Consider the following 22,539-nt stretch of genomic DNA (forward strand, 5'->3'; position numbering starts at 1 on the left):
ATAAGGCCATGCAATGATTTACTCCAGCGTACATCGGCCTTAACTAATCTGTGCTTTTTAATTTTCATTAATTACGTACCTCATTAATTAATTTGTAAATTTTAATTCCTTTTTTTTTTAATTACCTTGTGTTCATCTAATAATAGATATTGTTATATTCCGAAATTCTAAAACATAATTAAATTACTAAATCGATCATTTGGCTTAAATAAAAAAAAATTTTAATTAACTTAACGATCGTTCAGAAATTTTCTGACTGACTAAAACGAATCTAAAATTTCAAAATATAAATAATGTATGAAATTATGTATATTAAAATTTAGAGATTTAAAAATAAAATAAAATATAGCACAAGGAATAAAATTATAATTATTCCGTAAATTAGAAACTTAGAAAAATCCGCTACAATTTCTTTGAATTTTTAGAAAAGAAGAAATTGATTTAATTAGATTCGTGTGAATAAATAAGTAATTGAATTCCAAATAAAAGTATAATTATACGAAAATATTCGTACAAATAAAATATAGAATTTATAAAACCCGTTCATTTAGAACTTTTAGATAATTAATTGAATATACATAATTATATAAAAGGAAATCAAATTATTCGAATCTTAAATTGAGAAATAAATATACGAATTTTATGTGCGAATATAGTTACAAAAATTTACGAACTTTCGATTTGAATTTATGAAAGAAACAAAACTTAAACCAATTAAATGAAACTATATTGAAGTTTGGAATTATTTGGACCATTGGGTTCCATCCAGCACGAATCTTAAAGCAACCCCATTATTAAAACCCATTTTCTCTCTTTCTCTTCTCTCCCTCCCTGTCTGTGCGTGAACCCCACGCCAAACCCCCCCCTCTTCTCTTCCTCTTTTTCCCCTCTGTCCGTGAGAACCACCCCACAGCCTTCTCCTTCTCTCTTTCCGCCATCTCCCTCCCCTCTCCTCTCTTCGGCCACTGAGGCGACACAGCCACAAAACCCCGCCCCATTCTCTCCTCTCCCTCTGTCCGTGAAGCCCCCACCAGCCCCCTGCCTCCCTTTTGCCTCCCGTGAAACCCTAAACCGTGCCCTTCCTCGCTGACCTGCGGCTTCACCACGAAAACCTCCATCTCTTCTCTCTCGTTTTGAATCTTGTTGGATGTTACCACTCAAGCAGTATGGGGCAGCAGGACGTACGATCATGGATCTCGAGGCGAGGCTAGAAGCAAGGTGGAGAAGACAACAACCGACTATGACTACCGACCTTCGCCACGACGTGAGTCGGAAGCACGAATCGAATATGAAATTTCATTCGGTAATGTTCTAAATTACTTAGTTGCTTCTTTTAAATGTGAAATTTTATGTTTTTCGTATGCGGGTTAGGAAATGATCTTCATGACAACCTTTCTTTGTTTTAATGTTTGTACCGTGTGCCTCTATTGATATAAATTGTAACCGGTACCAGTTTGGTACCAGTATTTTATGATTCTGGTACTGTTAGGGGCTGTTTTGTAAGCTTCCAGCTTTCTGCAGCATTCTAGAGTAATTCTGCAACGTTCCAGGGTCTGTTCTGTAAATTTTCAGTATTTTGACAGCTCTGGGTCAATTCTGGTAAATGACAGGGTTTGTAGTGTAAAATTTCGGATCTGACAGGGTTCAGGGACTGAACTGTGACAGAAAAATTAATTTGTTTAGAAAACAGTCCCTGACTAGGGACCTCTTTGTGACAGGATGTAAAAAGTTGTATGATAAGCCTTTTTCAATGAGAATTTCATAGAAATACTAGTTGCAAAATGTATAAAACTTAAGTAATGTTTTCAAACATAAATTTGAATAAAAGAAAGAATAGTTTGAAGTTTATTTGATAAATTGTGAGTACGGATAATTATTTAGAAACGATAATGCAAGTGATCAAGTAGTGATAAATAACTAGATACTTAAGTGACTCAAATTGTAAACAAAATAAAAATAGAAATAACAGTTGTATTATTTATTATCGCTAAACTAATATAATTAATACACCTAAATTATTATAAAAATAAAGAAAGCATGTATCTAAGTATATATGATAAATATATAACTATATATAAGGAATTATGATTTCTTAACATAATATTCTACAATATATATATGGAAGAGGTTATACCATATATTTTGCAAAGACGACATCATATAGCTTTTTAATATGTTTTTACATGTTCTTATAACTAAGCATAACACACACAGACACACATATATATATTCATGAACTTTCTAACAAACATTATAAGAATGACTAATATAGTTTAACAAATTCTTTGAGACTATACTTACCGAATAATATATGTACATCTATAATAATACTAATTTTATCTAACATTTATAATTAAGGAATTAGCTTAGTAGTTAGTAAATAAGTAAAGTAGGCATTTCTATAAACTAAAATGTGTATAAATAACGGCCATAATATTAAGGACGTAATTATTCATTAATAAATATAATTACTATATCTAGTTATTAAAAATATAATATAGTTTACCTTACATGCTTAATTTTATATGTTAAATCTTATATAGTATATGTCTAACAATGTATTAAATTAAAACACCCAACACATTAAATTAAAATAAAAGTTTCATAAAAAGTTTATAAAGTTAAAATAGTTCTTTTAAACATTTTTGTTCGAACTTGTACAAAAATTCGTTGCTAATTAATAAAGGACAATTAATTAGCAACGAAAAATAGTTGTTATGGACTTAGATTCGAAACGGCTAAGTAAACGTAGAGATTTAATTAGTTATAAAAATAACGAATTGCGCGACTTAGCAATAAATTAATTTGAAACACGTAAACCAATTAAGGGTTTCGTTTTTAATTTTATAAAACGAATTATACAACTAAAATATAAATTAGACCTAATTGTTAGAATAAATAATTTCAAACTTGAATCGAAATCGTGAATTTTTTTATGGCTTATTTTATTTAATTAATTGTATTTTTAACTGAGACATGTGAAATTAGTTTAGAAGGGTACGTTTCTAAAACTTTAATTAAACTAAAGTTTTGAATAACCAAATGCAACCGTATATAATAAAATACGTAACTAATACGAATTGATATAATAACTATTAAATTAACATATTTTATCGTAATATTACAATTAGGAATTTAAATTATAATTTAGGTTTCGAATATCGAATTCGAATGACGGGATTAATTATAGTGAATTAAATTAAATCAAAGAGAGTAGATAGTAGAATATATTAACTAAGTATAGCACATTTAAAAAATTACCGTAACTCCCGAACAATTATTTTATTACGAATAATTCGACATTTGAATTTATACAAGCAATATATCTTCAAAATTAAAGCGTTAGAATATAAATTTGACTAGGATTAAATTAGATTAAACTAGACCAAAGTGAATGATCAATAGTTGACAAACCTGTAAATTAAGATTAATGCTACGCTCGATGACATGAAATTAATTAATTAATATATGCCTAATCGGATCAGTCCAACTGACTGAACCGATAAATTTTATAAAGTCGAAGTAATCGAGAAATCGACTTGTACATTAATTGGGACGAGGGTTAGAATAAAATTAGCGTAGATTTTAATTAGTTTAAATTACGTGATCACAGATCAGTCAACTCCGTGCGAGTCCGACCCGTGGGCCGATCCGACTGACCCGCAGTTCGGAGCATACGCGGAGCACGCCGATTATTAGTGACAGAGACTCCAGCCCTACAGGTGTGGGATATCTGAATTATTTTCTTTCGTGGGCGTACTCTTACCAGTCGATCCATCTGACCTGACATCTGCACTTTATTTTTAAGTAGTTGCACTGAAACTGTAGAGCATGTTTATTCCTTTCTGCACTGTAGGTAGAATTGCATAAACCCTGAAAAATCCGAATTTACTGTATTTTAAGAGTAGAGTAATTAAATAATATTAAATATATACCTTATTAGAATATTAGGTTATTAGTTGTCTTCTTCTCGTAGAAGACTATATTATTATATTACGTGCATATGCATGCATTGGTGAGAGCTGAGCAGAGCCGAGTGACTTCGTTCCGTCTTGGTGTCACTTGGCATGGGACGGCCCGACAGCCGCTGAGCCGAGCGTCACTTGACTCTCGGATGGCTTTAGGAATATATTATATGTATAAACTTGGATTATATATCCTTTTCGATCATTTTACTATTTGACGTGAGCAGTTCCGATCTCGAGTTCTGTGGCACGATACGATTCGGGAATTTATTTCCTTCCCTACATTAGGAGCTACTTTGCCTAGAACGGAAGTTCCCAAGGCTAGTGCAAGCCTTGAGGAATGATGTGCAAGTGCATAAGGTCGACGAGCCTTAATGCACGGGGTCGACGAGCCCCTGATCCTATTGGTCTGGCCGGACGGTAGAGTTCTCTCCTGCTCATGAGGGAAGAGATTAACTTTTTACGACATGCATTGTATGATTTCTCCTATTGGATATGTTTGGGTGATGAATCGTTAGGCGAGATGACACATTGGATTTGATATAACCATCGGCTAGTGTGCTACTATCTTGTGGAGCAATGCTCGATGTCATTAGGCATCGTGTATCATTGCACTCTGATCACAGTCCTTGGATTATATTGTTTGGATCTTTTGATCCTATTGGCACGGCACGGGGTGATTACTTTATCCATATTATTATTATTATTATTATATTTGGGCACACAGTGCGAGGTGTACTGGATTCCGACTTGATTTCTATCCGATATTATACTTTGATTTTACTTTGGGTTTATTTTGCATGTTGGCATAATAGAATAATCGCATCATGGCATCCCTGAAAATTATTATAAAATCTATTAGATATTGTTATAGGTTCACACATGTGCATATTTTCAATTGCGTTTGTTTTATAAATAATAAAAGTGCTTTGACCGTAGAGGATCCCTGAGGGGATAATTCTGGGTCACATACTGGGCGATTCGTCGCTCACCCACAAGTTGTTTCGTGGGTTTTAGGTACAGGTTCTGGCGGTCCGCAGTTGGAGATGTCAGGAGCTGTCCCCGAGGGCCACACCACTTGACCTAGTTAGGGTTAGGCTTTTGATTAGGTTTACGAGTCCCGTATTTCCTGTGTTATATATACGGGCTCGATAGATCATGTATCCCCTTCTATAGATGGTGTTATTTGGATCCGAGGTGGATCGAATTATATGTCATGTATGTGTATGTTTATTTATTTGCTATGTGACTGATGCTTGACATTTATATTATTTTGCTTCCGCTGCTGTTGATTTATTATTTATGATTAGCCTTGCGTGCTTAATGACTAATTAAGCACGAGGCGAGGTTGATCACACCTAAATCCAGAATTCCTGGTTTGGGGTGTGACATCCTTAGTTGTGATATGAACTGATAAATTGAGATGTTAAATTTGATTTAATTCAAGAAAATTGAAAAGTTGGGAATTTTGGGTATAAAATGCGATTAAATTGATATAAGGTTCATAGTCTGTTACTCTGTTACACCGATAAAGATAATTCTCTCTTAGTTTCTAGTTGGAATTTAAAAAAATAAAAATAAATAAGGATACAAATGCATCGCCGATTTTTTTATTTATATCCAAAATAAAATATAAATTTAAAAAACTAATCAACTAGCTAATGAAATTGCAAAACTACCCAAACCGGTTAATTGTTAACCGATTTTTTTTTTTTTTTTTTGAAAACAGAAATTTTTTTTTTGTATTAAAATATTAGAAATGTTGAATATATTTCTTTGAAAATAGATGGAATACAATATAATTTGTTTTATTAGAAAGACTGCAACAAATAACCCGGATCAATATTTTTCAGATCGGATTTTTCGCGGTTGTAAGAAAAATTAATATATTTCTCTATGTGTTATTGGAAAAAAATAAAAATGCTTAGATTCCGAGTTATTGATCCCGGTTCAAAAGTCACTTCTAAGTAATCTAGAAAATATTATGATCTTTCTAATAGATTTAATTTATTAAAAGTTGTATCTATTTTGAAAAAAAAAATAAAAACTTTAATTTATTTAATGATTGTTATTCAAAAATAATTCTCAAAATAGATACAACTTTTAATAAATTAAATGTACTAGAAAGATCATAATATTTTCTAGATTACCTAGAAGTGACTTTTGAACCGGGATCAATAACTCGGAATCTAAGCATTTTTATTTTTTTCCAATAACACGTAAATAAATATATTAATTTTTCTTACAGCCGCGAAAAATCCGATCTGAAAAATATTGATCCGGGTTATTTGTTGCAGTCTTTCTAATAAAACAAATTATATTGTATTCCATCTATTTTCAAAGAAATATATTCAACATTTCTAATATTTTAATACAAAAAAAAAATTTCTGTTTTCAAAAAAGAAAAAAAAAAGAAAAAAAGGAAAATGCACAAATCCGGTTAACCATTAACCGGACTCAAATCAAATTTCCGGTTAATGGTTAACCGGACTATTTCAATGGTTCCGGGAAACCAATAACCGGAATTTTGATTTGAGTCCGGTTAATGGTTAACCGGTTTGGGTAGTTTTGCAATTTCATTAGCTAGTTTGTTAGTTTTTTAAATTTAAATTTTATTTTGGATATAAATAAAAAAATCGGAATGCATCGCCTGAAAAAAGCGACCATTCTGTGTCTATTTCGTTCTCGCCCTCCAGTTCCTTCTTCTCCATTATCCTTTGGCTGTGTCTATTTCGTTCTCCATTCTGTTTTCAATGGTCACAAAACTCCAGTAGCGACCATGGGCCCCATTTGTCTCATAATGGTGAATCTGTCCTCTGGGTCCCATTTGTCAGTGTATCTCTTCTTTCTTTCCTTCTTTAAAATTCTACAGCCCATATGTATCAGATCCATTTAACTCATATTTGGGCCTTTTATATCTTCTCCCTAACTCCAGGTTCAGTTTGACAAAAGTCAAAGGCTTCTCCCAATTTCAATGCCGCTAAAATGCTACAAGTTGTATCTGGTTATCTGTTGTGCTTACTCCGCACTCATACATGTAACAGATCGTATTGTGAGCATTTATACCAATTAGGAATTAGAAAATAGTTATCACACTCCTTTAATTGTTTTAAATGGCCATAAAGGATCTAATAGAAGATAAATGTAACAGAATAACAGATCATTAATCTGCAATGCGTTTAAATCCGACATGGTGGATTTTCAGTCATTGTCCTAGACCCTGTAGACTGTAGTCAATACTGCTCCTTATGGATTTTCCATTTTAAATATCAAAATATATTTTGACTCGTTATCCAATCTCCATTCAGAATAAACTATTATTTTAACTATCTTTAACATATGAACCCGGTTTTTAGGATTTATTACAGAATTTTGACTTTCAGAATTTCACTCTATTCTATTGTGACATTGTCCACAATTCCGCATGTCATAATGATGGTTCACGGCATTTATCTATGTACCAACTGTTTATATCGAATAGATCCTGCCAATGAGGAGTTGTTGTAACTTGACAGATAGTTTGTGTGTGTATGTGTGTGTATTGGGTCCGGCTAATTTGTTGCCGACAGCATTTTAGCCGGAGGTGCTGTCGTCCCTTTTTTATTTTGTGATATTCAAACAACAAATCCAAACCGTTAGATGTGTAATATATATTATAATCTACTTGGAAATCAAATTTTACATTTTTTGAAATTTTTTTACTATTTATTAAGCTAGTTTGAAAACCGTTATTTTCAGTAAATTTCTGCAGCATTGAAATCTGCGGTTTTCAAACCAGATTAATAAATAGTAAAAAAATTCCAATAAAATGTAAAATTTGGTCTCCAAGTAGATTATAATATAGATTAAACATCTAACGGTTTGGATTTGTTGTTTGAACATCACAAAATAAAAAAAGGGGTGGCAGCACCTCCGGCTAAAATGCTGCCAGGAACAAATTAGATTCGAAACAAATCAAATTCAGTTTGTTGCGAATCTTATTCAAACTCAAACTAAAGTAAGTTCGATTCGGTTGATTCGTTGCCACCCCTACTACTAATACAGAAGTCTAATCAATGACATAATTAACAGGTGAGTGTTTATGGGGACTATAAAATAAGCAAAGTTAGTCAACGACCTTAGCTCACTCCAGACAGATTATATATGCTCAAATTGAAACGAAGAGGTAAACTAATTTTATTTAATTTAAGTAAAATGGATACAATGGAAGTGTAAGAACAAAACTAAGAAATTCTCAAATTCAGATATCAGCATTCATAATCCTAATCCGTAGGTTAATTCTATATATATATATATATATATATGCGAAGATCCTCTAATTAAAATCAATCAAATTCGTTAGTTGAATATCTCAATTGGATCTCCACCTTCCAACTCAGTATCTGCGTGGAGAGGGATGCTGAGGTGTCTTCATGTCCTTCTTCAAAATATATAAAAGACCAATTGCATTCTTAAGCAAGAAATTAGAAATTAAGAATCAATTACTTTCAACATATAAAAATAATTCCTATCACTCCTAACTGCTGTCACCAAGTGGAGACACTAGCTATCTTAAGTTCGCCGCTAATTCATCAGTTTTGAAATAGTTCATAATTCAAGGTTTAGTTGGATTATATTTATAAAATGTGTTTGGCGGTTACCCGCCAACCATAAAAAAAAAAAAGGTTTAGTTGGATTAGCAGTACAACAGTAGTTAGCGACTATTTTAAATAGCTATGTACTCATCTTTTGAAATACGGAATATAATATTTTCACATAATTAATACCGGGTTTGTTTGATAGAAATTTCCATTTTAATATGGCAGCATCTATCAATTTTTTTTTTAAATTACCCCACAAATTCAATTTTAAGATCCAATTAATGTAGGCCTTAACGGCAATTTCATATTATTCCAAGACACGCCCATGGCTTTTTTTTTTTTCATTTTCGTTAAATATTATTTTTCTTTCTGAACAAAGTCCGTGGACACAAAATCTTCATTTTGATCTCTGACAAGAGGTAGTCAAACATATTTACCGATTAGACCCCTGGTTTTGATCTCCTTGTATTAACTCAAAAGAGCATCTTTTGAGTTAATAAATATTGGCCATCCGATTGTAAACAGAGTCCATCCGGCCCTGCCTAAAATATAGAAATTTTTACTATGAGTGTGGATTTAATTAGCACGAATTTTAAAACTGATCGTATGTATTAACTCAAAATATTTCTTTTTGAGTTAACGCAGAGGATACGAATTCATTGCATGTAATACTCCGCCTTCAACGTTTCAATTAGTGGCTGCAATCTGATTTTCATAACAAAAAAATCTCTATGATATATTATGAATAGAAGTGTGATATATTATGAATATATTATGAATAGAGAATTAGTTCAGATGTTGACTGATCAAAGGATTAAGAGACGTTAATTAAGACTACAACTACTTTATGTTAGTTAGTTGCATATTGATAGGCAGTTATCACAATGTAACAAAGGTTATAAATACATAGTAAATTATAACAGATGAATCAATCAATACAATATCATTTATTTCTTCTTTTATCTCTCTAACTTCTTTGTATTTTAGACAGCTGCAAAAAAATTCCCCTTATGGTTCAAAAAAATTATTTATTTTATTTGCAAACTTTTTATTTGTAATTTTTAATAAAATTATGTAGTTTGAGGTTCTCTTAATAAATTCTTCTTGTTAAATATTATTATTTTTTAAATTCAGCTGTCATTATAATAAAATTTCTGGTTCACTCTGCCTTGATTTCATATATATATATATATATATATATGTAACGAGCTATGTAAGAGAACTTTCAACTTTAACATTTAATAAGAAAATAAACTAGAAAAGTAATTAAGAATGACGTACTAGTTAAGAAATAATGGATTATTGGACTGGCTGGCACATCTAGGCTACTAATATAATCTGGGTTGAATTAGAATTTAGAAATCAAGAAGTCAGGATTTCTTTGTCGTAAATATTCGAGACTTTATTCATATTTTCTAAAAAATCGACTGTGACAGGAAAATGATGTTTTATGTCGGCTCGACCTCTGCGTCTTACTCTTTTACCTACAATTTTGTACAGTGACTTTAACCCCTTTTTGTTTATTCCTCTTATTATTATTATTATTTTTTCGATTGTTGTCTTGTGGAGCATCTGAACAATCTTGATCAGGTGAGGTCCGATCTGGCCACTTCTCACATCTCCTTTTTCTATTTTCTTTAATAATCGAGTTCTGAAACAGAATCTCAATGTATTCTGTCACGAAATTAAAGTATGACGAGCAAATATATCAGAGGATCCTGTGTTTTCTTCTTTAGGCAGTGCTCATTAAGTAAATTGTCAATTAAAAAAAGGAGCAAAACAGTTGAGATTCTGAAATTAAAGTATGACGAGCAAAATTAACTGTTTTGCTCCTTTTTTTAATTGACAATTTACTTAATGAGCACTGCCTAAAGAAGAAAACACAGGATCCTCTGATATATTTGCTCGTCATACTTTAATTTCGTGACAGAATACATTGAGATTCTGTTTCAGAACTCGATTATTAAAGAAAATAGAAAAAGGAGATGTGAGAAGTGGCCAGATCGGACCTCACCTGATCAAGATTGTTCAGATGCTCCACAAGATAACAATCGAAAAAAATAATAATAATAGGAGGAATAAACAAAAAGGGGTCAAAGTCACTGTACAAAATTGTAGGTAAAAGAGTAAGACCCAGAGGTCGAGCCGACATAAAACATCCTTTTCCTGTCACAGTCGATTTTTTAGAAAATATGAATAAAGTCTCGAATATTTACGACAAAGAAATCCTGACTTCTTGATTTCTAAATTCTAATTCAACCCAGATTATATTAGTAGCCGAGATGTGCCAGCCAGTCCAATTAATAATCCATTATTTCTTAACTAGTACGTCATTCTTAATTACTTTTCGAGTTTATTTTCTTATTAAATGTTAAAGTTGAAAGTTCTCTTACATAGCTCGTTAAATATATATATATATATATATAGAAGTTGGCTAAGATCAAAGTGATAGTTCTTGAGCTTTGGTGCTACCGATTCGTTTTTCAATTTTCAAAGTTCAAAACATCGATCTGAACCGTTCAAGTTGTTCTCCATATTAAATTGTGCTTGGAGACCAAATTTTACATTTTGCTGATTTTTTTTACTATTTATTAAGCAACTTTGAAAATCGCTGATCCAACGGTGGCTTAACAAAACAGTAAAATAAAAAGTCACCGTTGGATCAGCTGCTTTCAAAGTGGCTTAATAAATAGTAAAAAAATTCAGAAAAATGTAAAATTTGGTCTCTAAGCACAATTTAATATGGAGAACAACTTGAACGGTTCGGATCGACGTTTTGAACTTTGAAAATTGAAAAACGAATTGGTAGCACCAAAGCTCAGGAACTACCACTTTGATCTTAGCCAACCTCTATATATATATATGTAGGATTTGGCTAATATGCTATGGCCTATGGGTAGCTAAGAGGTCTCCCGTGCTACGGCTCAATATTCGACTTTTCAAAATTCTAACGGTCGATCCGAACCGTTCATCTTGTTCTCCATATTAATATGTGCTTGGAGACCAAATTTTACATTTTTTGGAAATTGTTTACTATTTTTTTAGATTTATTGAATATCGCTGTTTTTTATGGTCCAGATTTGTCTGAAAAACAGCGATTTTCAATAAATCTAAAAAAATAGTAAAAAATTTCCAAAAAATGTAAAATTTGGTCTCCAAGCACATATTAATATGGAGAACAAGATGAACGGTTCGGATCGACCGTTAGAATTTTGAAAAGTCGAATATTGAGCCGTAGCACGGGAGGCCTCTTAGCTACCCATGGCACCGTAGCCAAGTCCTATATATATATATATATATATATATATGAAATCAAGGCAGAGTGAACCAGAAATTTTATTATAATGACAGCTGAATTTAAAAAATAATAATATTTAACAAGAAGAATTTATTAAGAGAACCTCAAACTACATAATTTTAGTAAAAATTACAAATAAAAAGTTTACAAATAAAATAAATAATTTTTTTGAACCATAAGGGGAATTTTTTTGCAGCTGTCTAAAATACAAAGAAGTTAGAGAGATAAAAGAAGAAATAAATGATATTGTATTGATTGATTCATCTGTTATAATTTACTATGTATTTATAACCTTTGTTACATTGTGATAACTGCCTATCAATATGCAACTAACTAACATAAAGTAGTTGTAGTCTTAATTAACGTCTCTTAATCCTTTGATCAGTCAACATCTGAACTAATTCTCTATTCATAATATATTCATAATATATCACACTTCTATTCATAACATATCATAGAGATTTTTTTGTTATGAAAGTCAGATTGCAGCCACTAATTGAAACGTTGAAGGCGAAGTATTACATGCAATGAATTCGTATCCTCTACGTTAACTCAAAAAGAAATCTTTTGAGTTAATACATACGATCAGTTTTAAAATTCGTGCTAATTAAATCCGCACTCATAGTAAAGATTTCTATATTTTAGACAGGGACGGATGGGCTCTGTTTACAATCGGATGGCTGATATTTATTAACTCAAAAGATGCTCTTTTGAGTTAATGCAAGGAGATCAAAACCAGGGGTCTAATCGGTAAATATGTTTGACTACCTCTTGTCAGTGATCAAAATGAAGATTTTGTGTCCACGGACTTTGTTCAGAAAGAAAAATAATATTTAACGAAAATGAAAAAAAAGCCATGGGCGTGTCTTGGAATAATATGAAATTGCCGTTAAGGCCTGCATTAATTAATTGGATCTTAAAATTGAATTTGTGGGGTAATTTAAAAAAAAAAAATTGATAGATGCTGCCATATTAAAATGGAAATTTCTACCAAACAATCCAGGTATTATGTGAAAATATTATATTCCGTATTTCAAAAGATGAGTACATAGCTATTTAAAATAGTCGCTAACTACTGTTGTACTGCTAATCCAACTAAACCTTTTTTTTTTTTTATGGTTGGCGGGTAACCGCCAAACACATTTTATAAATATAATCCAACTAAACCTTGAATTATGAACTATTTCAAAACTGATGAATTAGCGGCGAACTTAAGATAGCTAGTGTCTCCACTTGGTGACAGCAGTTAGGAGTGATAGGAATTATTTTTATATGTTGAAAGTAATTGATTCTTAATTTCTAATTTCTTGCTTAAGAATGCAATTGGTCTTTTATATATTTTGAAGAAGGACATGAAGACACCTCAGCATCCCTCTCCACGCAGATACTGAGTTGGAAGGTGGAGATCCAATTGAGATATTCAACTAACGAATTTGATTGATTTTAATTAGAGGAGCTTCGCATATATATATATATAGAATTAGCCTACGGATTAGGATTATGAATGCTGATATCTGAATTTGAGAATTTCTTAGTTTTGTTCTTACACTTCCATTGTATCCATTTTACTTAAATTAAATAAAATTAGTTTACCTCTTCGTTTCAATTTGAGCATATATAATCTGTCTGGAGTGAGCTAAGGTCGTTGACTAACTTTGCTTATTTTATAGTCCCCATAAACACTCACCTGTTAATTATGTCATTGATTAGACTTCTGTATTAGTAGTAGGGGTGGCAACGAATCAACCGAATCGAACTTACTTTAGTTTGAGTTTGAATAAGATTCGCAACAAACTGAATTTGATTTGTTTCGAATCAAATTAATTGCAAAATACACATTTTTTAAATCGAATTACGAATTACAAATTTTTTTTGGCAGCCCTAGTAATATCGGTAGTTTATACATTAGTTTTCTTCTCACAGAACAAAATTCACACGGTTTTCTTTTACCTTTCACGAATTCACACTAATGAATTATGAGCTAGTTCAAGATTTCCTTACCTTTTACGTTGCTGGATTGATTAAAATCACGGCATGAACCTAGTTTAATGGAACTTATTCTATTGTTAATTTGTTACGTACGTTGCTGAAATATTTTTCTATTATAAGTTACCATCATATTAACAATTTTGAACTGTGATATAAGTTTGGTTCCTACATTATTAAAATTAATGGTTGAGTCAATTAGTTGTATTATTTGAGATTCGAACCTAAATAGTTCGTGAATCAATTCGAACGAATTATATCCAGTTTGAGTTTGATTTGAATAAGATTCAAACCAAACTGGATTTGATTTGTTTCAAAACAAACTAATTTCGAATCGAACTAAATTCAAATCAAACTCAAATTGAATCACGAACTACTAATTTTTTTGCCACCCCTAATTAGTAGTATGTGGATAAGCTACTATTGACTATTGAGGATGATTAATTAGTATTTGTATACGGTAATATCTTTAGTGCTGCATTGCAATTTTGTAATTTCTACTAAGAGTTTGTTTGGCAACATTAAAATTTATAGGAATGAAATTTTTTAATATGAAAATGGAAATATATAAATCAAATATCAAAGTCATTTAATTTATTATAAATTTTAGAATATAAGTGTTCGTGACATGCATAGAAAATTTATTAGAATGTTATTGTTTTTTTTTATAAAAGATAATTTATTAAAATTAAATTATATTATGAGGAGGGTTCAAATGCACCCAAATTTTTGTGCACCCAAATGCACTCTATTTTTCAAATTTTTTTTCTCCGTTTTCAAAGTCCGAATAGTCAATCCGAACCGTTAGATGCGATCTATATATTAAGATGTGCTTGGAGACCAAATTTTATATTTTTTGGAATTTTTTTACTATTTATTAAGCCACTTTGAAAATCGTTGATTTTACATTTTCTGGACCATTGGATCAGCGATTTTCAAAGTGGCTTAATAAATAGTAAAAAATTTCCAAAAACTGTAAAATTTGGTCTCCAAGCTCATCTTAATATGTAGATCGCATCTAACGGTTCAGATTGACTATTTAAACTTTGAAAACGGAGAAAAATGATAGGGTGCATTTGGGTGCACAAAAATTTGGGTGCATTTGAACCCTCCTCTTATATTATAATCAATATAAATTGTAACAGAAGATTCAACTTTAATTACAAGGCACCTAGGTACACTGAATAATTTTTCAAAGAACTGTTCACCGGTTGCCATCTTACCACAAGTTGGCATATACAAAAGCCCATTTGGCACATAAAACAGTAACAACGGACATTAATGTATGTGCATGAATGCGAGCAGATGTACCTACCTGTCCACCTCACGACCTAAGAAAATGAGCAAAATTAATATTTGAAGAAGATATACATGACTCATCCAGTCATGCTGTTATACATCATCATTTTGTCTCCTGTATAATGTCAAATAAAAACATGTTTGAACTGAAATTTTTCATTTTAAATGTTTCTATCTCCGTGACAGATCATTCAAAACCGATTCCATGTGTTAATAAATTATAGTTTATAAAATTCCGTAAACTCGCTGTCAGTCAGTTCTGACCGTGACCAACTTCTTTTTTCAAAATATGTCACAAAGAATCAAGATAAAACAAAAAACACTTAATTTGACTATTATGAACAAAACAACAATAATTTATGCATCACTATCACGTGGTGATCCATCGTCCTGAACCGAACCGGAACGGATGAACAAGCTCAGACCGAACCGGTTTAAACAACCGAGCCGATTCGCTGGCCTTGTCTCTCCCTATTCTTCTCTCCTGCTCTTCATCTCTGACCACTAGCCTCTCTGCCTTCTCCTTCAATCTTCTCATCTCGATTACTAACTCTTCATCCCAAGCCATCCATTCCCAATCTGACGGTTGAGATGATGGTACCGCCTCAATCCTTTTCAAAACACACAACATCTCTACCGAATCAGAATAGTTCAACAACCCGACCCGCTCCCTCAGTTCTCTTACCCGAACCGTTATCTCGCTTCTGATCTTAACCCAATCCTCTTCAGCTTGCCTTATCACCTCTGACACCAATCGGTTTCCGACGGTCGATGCCGGACCCTCGGGCACGCGAGAAATCTCTTCTACAACAGCAACAAGCGATTCGAGGTGAGTTATCACATCGTGATTTTGAAGTACAGTGAGTTGATCATGATCGTCGGAGGGGGCAAAAAGCATCAGCTCAAGCACCCGTGCGAACCAGCGAACCCAAGCTGACAGAGAGTAGGAGATGGCAGATCTGAAGGAGGAGAGAGCAAGAGGGTTGCGACCAGAGGCGGGATGGCGTAGCAAGGTGGGGAAGATCTGATCCTTTAAAATGAAGGAGCCGTGAGAGAAGAGGCAGTGGAGACACAGAAGGGATTTGAGAGCGACAGAGGGGTTGTGAGTGGAGAGGAGGCGTGAAGAAAGAGCAGATACGAGGGAGGATGCGGTGAGGCGGGAGGAACGGCCGAATGAGAGGAGAGCGGATATATGTTGAGGAGAGGGAGGGGAGGTTGCAGGGAGGTGCGAGGTGGCGCGCAGGACGGCGAGATGCGCTGACGCGGCGGAGGAGGAGGGGGAAGTGAGCGCCGCCTTGGTCAAGGAGGTGGTGTCTTTGATTGCTCCGACAAGGATGTGGAGGTTCAATCCCATGGATAAATTTTGAACTTGTATTCTACAACTACAAGTGATCAGGAAGAAAGAACAGAGAGCGGTAAAAGGTTAGACTTGGAATGAGGGTTCCCCTTTATATAATCATTCCATAGTTGACCAAGTTTTTACCTTTTACGGTTTTACTTGGTCTAATTTGAAAAGGCTGAGTCTAACTGACGTTAGAATATCACGACCATTCGTATGACCGAGTGTTTCTTTTAGGGCGTTAGATCACAAAAAACTGAGCGATCTTTTGTAAAGTGAACAGGGAACAGTGGTGTCTCTCCTGGTTGTACTTGTTTGGACATAACTGGCAACCAATTATGTTGGCTGCTGCAATGTGATAAGAGGACAACTGGATCATGAGCCTCGTAATTACTAATCAATCAATTATGAAAAATGAAGAACTAGCCTCCAAGCTTCATTAATTATGATTATGTCAAAAAACTAAATTTGGGGTAGTTTAAGCCCTGACTTACGGTTCTTTTTTAAAACATTCAAATAATTTATGCACCGTAATTAATGTGACTAATGGACAAAACCTATCTGAATTAATTATAAAATTAGAACATAAGAGACAATTGACCATACAATACACTTGTCTAATCTTATATGAAATAAATTATATTTAATTTTTATATAGAAGATGAAATCAAAATATAATAATATATGTCAATGAAAAATATTATAAAATATATTTTGAAAAGATAATTTTTAGATTTCCATATTATTTTTTTGCTTTAATATATTCGACTGTATCGTAGAAATAATTACAAGAAAAATTGTTTGTATTTAACTGTGATATTTATATAAATCTACAAAATATCATATATATAGGAGTGTTGTATCAATAAATCTGCTTTAATTAGTATATAATAACACAAGTATAAATAACATATGTAATTGCACATAGGGAGTATAAAAAATAAAACTGTAATTTTTTTTGAAGGAAATAACCATTCCATATTATACAAAACTTACTAGAGGGTAAATTAAAGAAAAACACACAAACACACACACAGAGGTGAACGTATTTTTTTATTATTTTTTTCTGTTGCTTCTCCCAAGTTGGATAATATAGGAATAGCATACTTAATAGGATCGTTAGGTTTTAATTAATCAGTTTTTATAAGCACTTTAGTTCCAAACATACTTACAAAACTATAAATTTCCGTTTAACAACATTGGTCAAGGATTAAGGAAAAAGCAACAATTTAAATTATTGGTTTGATTATTTGTTTCTTAAGATTTCTTTTCAAGAGAATGATGTACCAACTAGATCGAATTTTTTATTTAATAAATATGAAACTACAAATCCATCCAACAGCAAAATATTAAATGACTTTCAAAGGTTACTTAGGGAGGCCAGAATTTGAAATTACGGTCCTAGATAGCCTTTATTGATAGAATTTTTTTTTTTTTACAGATTATCGGTTGAATGTCAAATCCTAAAAATGATCGGATTTAATAACTCATCTCAAGCTTAATTTTAATTCAATAAAGGAAAAACATTCTTCTTTATATCCCTATTTATCTATTTAAACTTTAATTTAATTATTTTAAAAATTAAAAAGACATATACTCCTATCAGTTTCACCTTCTTGTACAGGTCTTCAACAGGTGAAACTGACAGAAGTGACAACCTTGACGAAGTTGTCTAATTAAATCTGAACCATTGATGAAATCCGACGGGGGAAAAACCTTAAACTAAAAAAGTTGTGTTAATGCAGAAGATAAGGATTCTGTATGTATATAGGCAGCACAAGAGATCAGGTGAAACTGACAAAGTAATCTTTTAGACGGGCTGTACAAGGAGTGGAACTGACAGGTTATATTTGTCTTTGTCAATTTTTAAAATAATTAAATTATAATTTTAAATAGATAAGTAGGGATATAAAGAAAAATGTCAATTTTTTATAGGGATATTGAATATTATGGCATTTTCATTGAGAAATTTACTATTTTAAAAGCTTTTATGGGCAGTGTTTTAATATTCGGTTCTTATTTGGTATTCGGAAAGCCACTGAATACCGCATATACAGTATGCGGCCGAATATTTGGATTTTTATTCCGATTTATATATTCGGATTTTCAAATGAAAAATCATAGGCATTAACTCTAATAAACATAGATAAACATTACAAATAAACATAAATAAAACATAACACAAGTTAGAACAAGTTAACAACCCACAGTACAAATTACAAAACTACAAATAAGCATAAATAAAATATAAGTTCAAACTTAAATAAATGAAATTATAATTTATTCTGTTCTTATTCGGTTCATATTTAGATTCTTATTCTCTATTCGGAAATATTCGGTTCATATTCTGAAATATTCGGTTCTTATTCGGATTCTTATTCTCTATTCAGAAATATTCGGCCGAATAGATAATATGCGGAAAAATATATTCGGCCAAATATTCGAAACCGAATACTCATTTCCTGTTCGGTTTCCAACCGAATATGAATATTCGGCTGAATAGACCGAATATTAAAACACTGTTTATGAGTACACTAGAAATTTGCCCTTTAATAAAAAGATGGAAGTGCCGTACTTTTACATTACTGCCCTGCTTCCTTTTTTGTTTTCTATTTTCGTATGGGTTATAATCTTAAGTTCCAATTTTTTTTTTGTCTCAATTTTTATGTAATATTATTCTAGATATATAATTGAAGGTTTTTCATTGATTATACATAAAAAATTGGCAAAATAAAGTGTTGGACAATCAAGAAAGAGACCCCAAACAAGTATAAACTGTGACCTACATACATAGTATTTCCTTATTTTTATTATTTCGAGCAATAAACACCTTGTACTCAGAAACTATTTCATCATACAAGTCTTAATGATCTGTGTGCAATCTTACAAGGTTCAACGCTCCTTTCTCCACAAGGCTGTTGCTCTGTTGGTGCTCCAAGTAATCCCTATACGTCAAGCCGCGAAACACAGCAGGGCAATCGGTGTTGACCAAATCCGCAATTGGTTCCACAATCACATCAAGTGATGGCCCGATGACTGTCACAATTGACATCCTCACCATCTCACTGTTCAACACTGCTCTGTGCAACACACTCTTGTATTTTCCATTGCTTACTATCTGCAATAAATCAATAATATCTTCCTAATTATTTTAAAGAAAACACAAGTGACATAATGTACGTAAAATTGTCGAAAATTAATGTACCTCCAAGTGATCGCCGGTATTGACCATAATGGAATTCGGTACAGGCTTTACGTAGATCCATCGTTCTTTATGCATGATTTGGAGGCCATTGATACCGTTCTGGTAAAGGAGTGTGAACAAACCATGGTCAGAGTGTGGTGCAAATCCCAATTCAAAATCGGGTTTCGGGTAAGGGGGATAGAGATTGCCAACTAAAATTTGGAAACATGACCTGAGTTTTAAGGCATCCGCAACGCGGTTTTCTTCTATGCCTAAGCCCTCCCATACAGCCTTGAGGAGTTCCAGGCCTATTGCTCTAGTGTAATCAGAATACTCTTTTGATATATTCCTGTGAAATTGAATAAAAAAAATGAACAATTGTAAAGGGTAAAATGAAAAATACAATTAAATAAACTGCTGATGGCATGATAAAGTTTTAAAATTATTATCTAATTATGCATGACAAAAGAATTTTCACCAGATAACCTAAATGCAATTTATAATTATTTTGTACAACCTGATGTCTTAGGGTTGATTTTTCTGGTACCTGAAATTAAGAGGCTTTGGTACAGAGTGGAACTCAGGATGCACAAATATCTTCGCATAATGTCTCGAATACTTCCCTGTATCAGTTTTCAAGTTAAAGCCACTACCGATTCGAATCGGATCCAATACATGTGCCCCGATATATGATCCTTTTTCATCATCTGTCAGATCGAACAACGCCTTAAATGCTTCCAGCATCTCATCCCTCAACTTGTCTTGGATTCCATGATTTACCAGCTAAAAAAAAAACAGTGAAAATAAAAATTAAAAAAACTAAAAGTGACAAACAAAAGTTCTAACATAAGATCAGAAATGAAATTGTAGGATATAAGAATTTCACTGTCTCCAGCATCAGAAATTTCTAAACCGGAACTAACAGAACGATGCAAAATCGGCTAAGCAAGGCAAATGATACATACCAGTACAGTATGTGAGTGTGCGTACCAAATTATAGATGTTCTAGTAACTACTAACTAATCAGTACCATGAAGAATCCCCAATCTTCACAAGCCGTGGCAAGTAATCGAACCATCGCCGACCGTTGATCAGGGGTTCCATTAACAAGAAGTCCGAAATCAATGGTTGGGATAGTCTCTTCTTTGGGAAGTTCAGCATCTAAAGAAATTAAAGAAGTCATAGAAGAGAAACAAAAGAAGAATTGATGAAGCACTAGCTGTCGACAAACTTATTAATGTCTTAATTATTGCCTTTATGATTGTTTCCAAGAAGAAAAGGACATATATATACACACCATAGTTTCAAAAAGGAAGAACATATGTGGACCGAAAGCTCTGGTCACATATCCTTATCATCAAAATAAATCGTTTAATTGGAAATAACAGAACCACTTTCCAGTATATATAAATGGTGACAGGCCTAGTTTTTTCTAGAAAAATGAAGATTTGATTCTATCCATCTAAAAAGTAATAATTACGGAAATTAACAGAATTCTTAAATAAAATAATTATGAATTGTTTACCAGAAGGAAGATTATACAAAATAATAATAAAAAAAGTAATCTGTTCAGCAAGGCAAATGATACATACCAGTACAGTATGTGAGTGTGCGTACCGAATTATAGATGTTCTAGTAACTAATCAGTACCATGAAGAATCCCCAATCTTCACAAGCTGTGGCAAGTAATCAAACCATCGCCGACTGTTGATCAGGGGTTCCATTAACAAGAAGTCCGAAATCAATGGTTGGGATTGTCTCTTCTTTGGGAAGTTCAGCATCTAAAGAAATTAAAGAAGTCATAGAAGAGAAACAAAAGAAGAATTGATGAAGCACTAGCTGTCGACAAACTTATTAATGTCTTAATTATTGCCTTTATGATAGTTTCCAAGAAGAAAAGGACATATATATACACACCATAGTTTCAAAAAGGAAGAACATATGTGGACCGAAAGCTCTGGTCACATATCCTTATCATCAAAATAAGTCGTTTAATGGAAATAAGAGAACCACTTTCCAGAATATGTAAAATGACATCCAATGATATAATTTGATAATTTAAAACAATACTGACACATAGTGACAATAGGTTCCTTCTTCAGGTGTTAAGCCAATAATACTCCCTGATATGATTTGAGCATTCTAAGTTTCTAACGACTTTACTGCGATAATATATCATGCACGAATCACATCTTATATAATTATGATGCATAAAAACTTAGTAACCATCCTCAGAAGCATACCAACATTTTTTATTAAGTGGAAAGCCAGTGCCAACTCTATGACGTCTCCCGCTTTCTGCTACATATTGAAGTAATCTAATAACAAGTACCCTGTTACGGCCTCCAAAAGTTTGTTACAACTAGCAATCTCTCTTGCATGCTACTATCACTCCAAGAATTTTCTCTAGTACGGCACTTAGTGTTATTTTTTTTTTCTTCTTAAACAGAGGCACAATGTGCCTTGATCAAGAAAAAATGTATGATGCTAGATTATAATGGTGATAACAGAGAAATCCAATGTTATTGATTTGTATTACTGTATGAGGAAAACAATATAAAAGGTAGAGTCTAATGACTCTGTTCTAACAACTTTTTATTGGGTCAAATATAAAAGCCAGAGTCTAACTGAAGTTTAGAATATCTCGACCATTCATAAGACCGAGCGTTTGTTTTGGACCGTAATATATAGAAAATTTAGCGGTTTAATTGTTTAGTAGCGAACAATGTTAGTGTTTCCAGTTTGGAATTCTCCTGTGATTGTGAGGGAGAGTGGAGGACATGACAGCCAATGATGTTGGCTGTTGAAATGTGATAAGATTGTAACAGGATGCGTCTTATAATTACAAATATATCATTAATATTAATAACAGGGTCATGATTTTATTT

General features: G+C 32.5%; 2 protein-coding genes and 1 long non-coding RNA gene across 6 annotated transcripts; 1 reads left to right on the forward strand and 2 right to left on the reverse strand.

Annotated features, from left to right (window-relative positions):
* The first annotated feature begins 843 nt into the window (after positions 1-843).
* Positions 844-5,251, forward strand: LOC144552434 (uncharacterized). The gene is made up of 3 exons (XR_013511146.1): positions 844-1,303; positions 3,614-3,722; positions 4,983-5,251. It is a non-coding gene; the product is annotated as an uncharacterized LOC144552434 (long non-coding RNA).
* A 10,064-nt stretch (positions 5,252-15,315) lies between these two features.
* LOC144552651 (putative clathrin assembly protein At4g40080) lies at positions 15,316-16,544 on the reverse strand. The gene has a single exon (XM_078300639.1). The coding sequence runs from the start codon at positions 16,480-16,482 to the stop codon at positions 15,499-15,501; it is 984 nt and encodes a 327-aa protein (XP_078156765.1). The 5' UTR covers positions 16,483-16,544; the 3' UTR covers positions 15,316-15,498.
* Positions 16,545-19,205: 2,661 nt separating this feature from the next.
* LOC144552652 (2-oxoglutarate-dependent dioxygenase 19-like) lies at positions 19,206-21,530 on the reverse strand. 4 transcript variants are annotated; one of them, XM_078300641.1, is made up of 5 exons: positions 21,269-21,530; positions 20,682-20,812; positions 20,199-20,434; positions 19,673-20,000; positions 19,206-19,585 (listed from the first exon to the last, which is right to left on the reverse strand). In XM_078300641.1, the coding sequence occupies exons 2-5, from the start codon at positions 20,727-20,729 to the stop codon at positions 19,331-19,333; spliced, it is 867 nt and encodes a 288-aa protein (XP_078156767.1). In that variant the 5' UTR covers positions 20,730-20,812; positions 21,269-21,530; the 3' UTR covers positions 19,206-19,330. The 4 variants fall into 4 exon arrangements, with proteins under 4 accessions (XP_078156767.1, XP_078156768.1, XP_078156766.1 ...); XM_078300642.1 differs by lacking the exon at positions 20,682-20,812 and having other exon boundaries at positions 21,269-21,527; XM_078300640.1 differs by lacking the exon at positions 21,269-21,530 and having other exon boundaries at positions 20,682-20,918.
* Between the last annotated feature and the right edge of the window lie 1,009 nt (positions 21,531-22,539).

The sequence above is a fragment of the Carex rostrata genome, chromosome 4 (assembly GCF_964058835.1).
Source record: "Carex rostrata chromosome 4, lpCarRost1.2, whole genome shotgun sequence".
NCBI lineage: Eukaryota > Viridiplantae > Streptophyta > Magnoliopsida > Poales > Cyperaceae > Carex > Carex rostrata.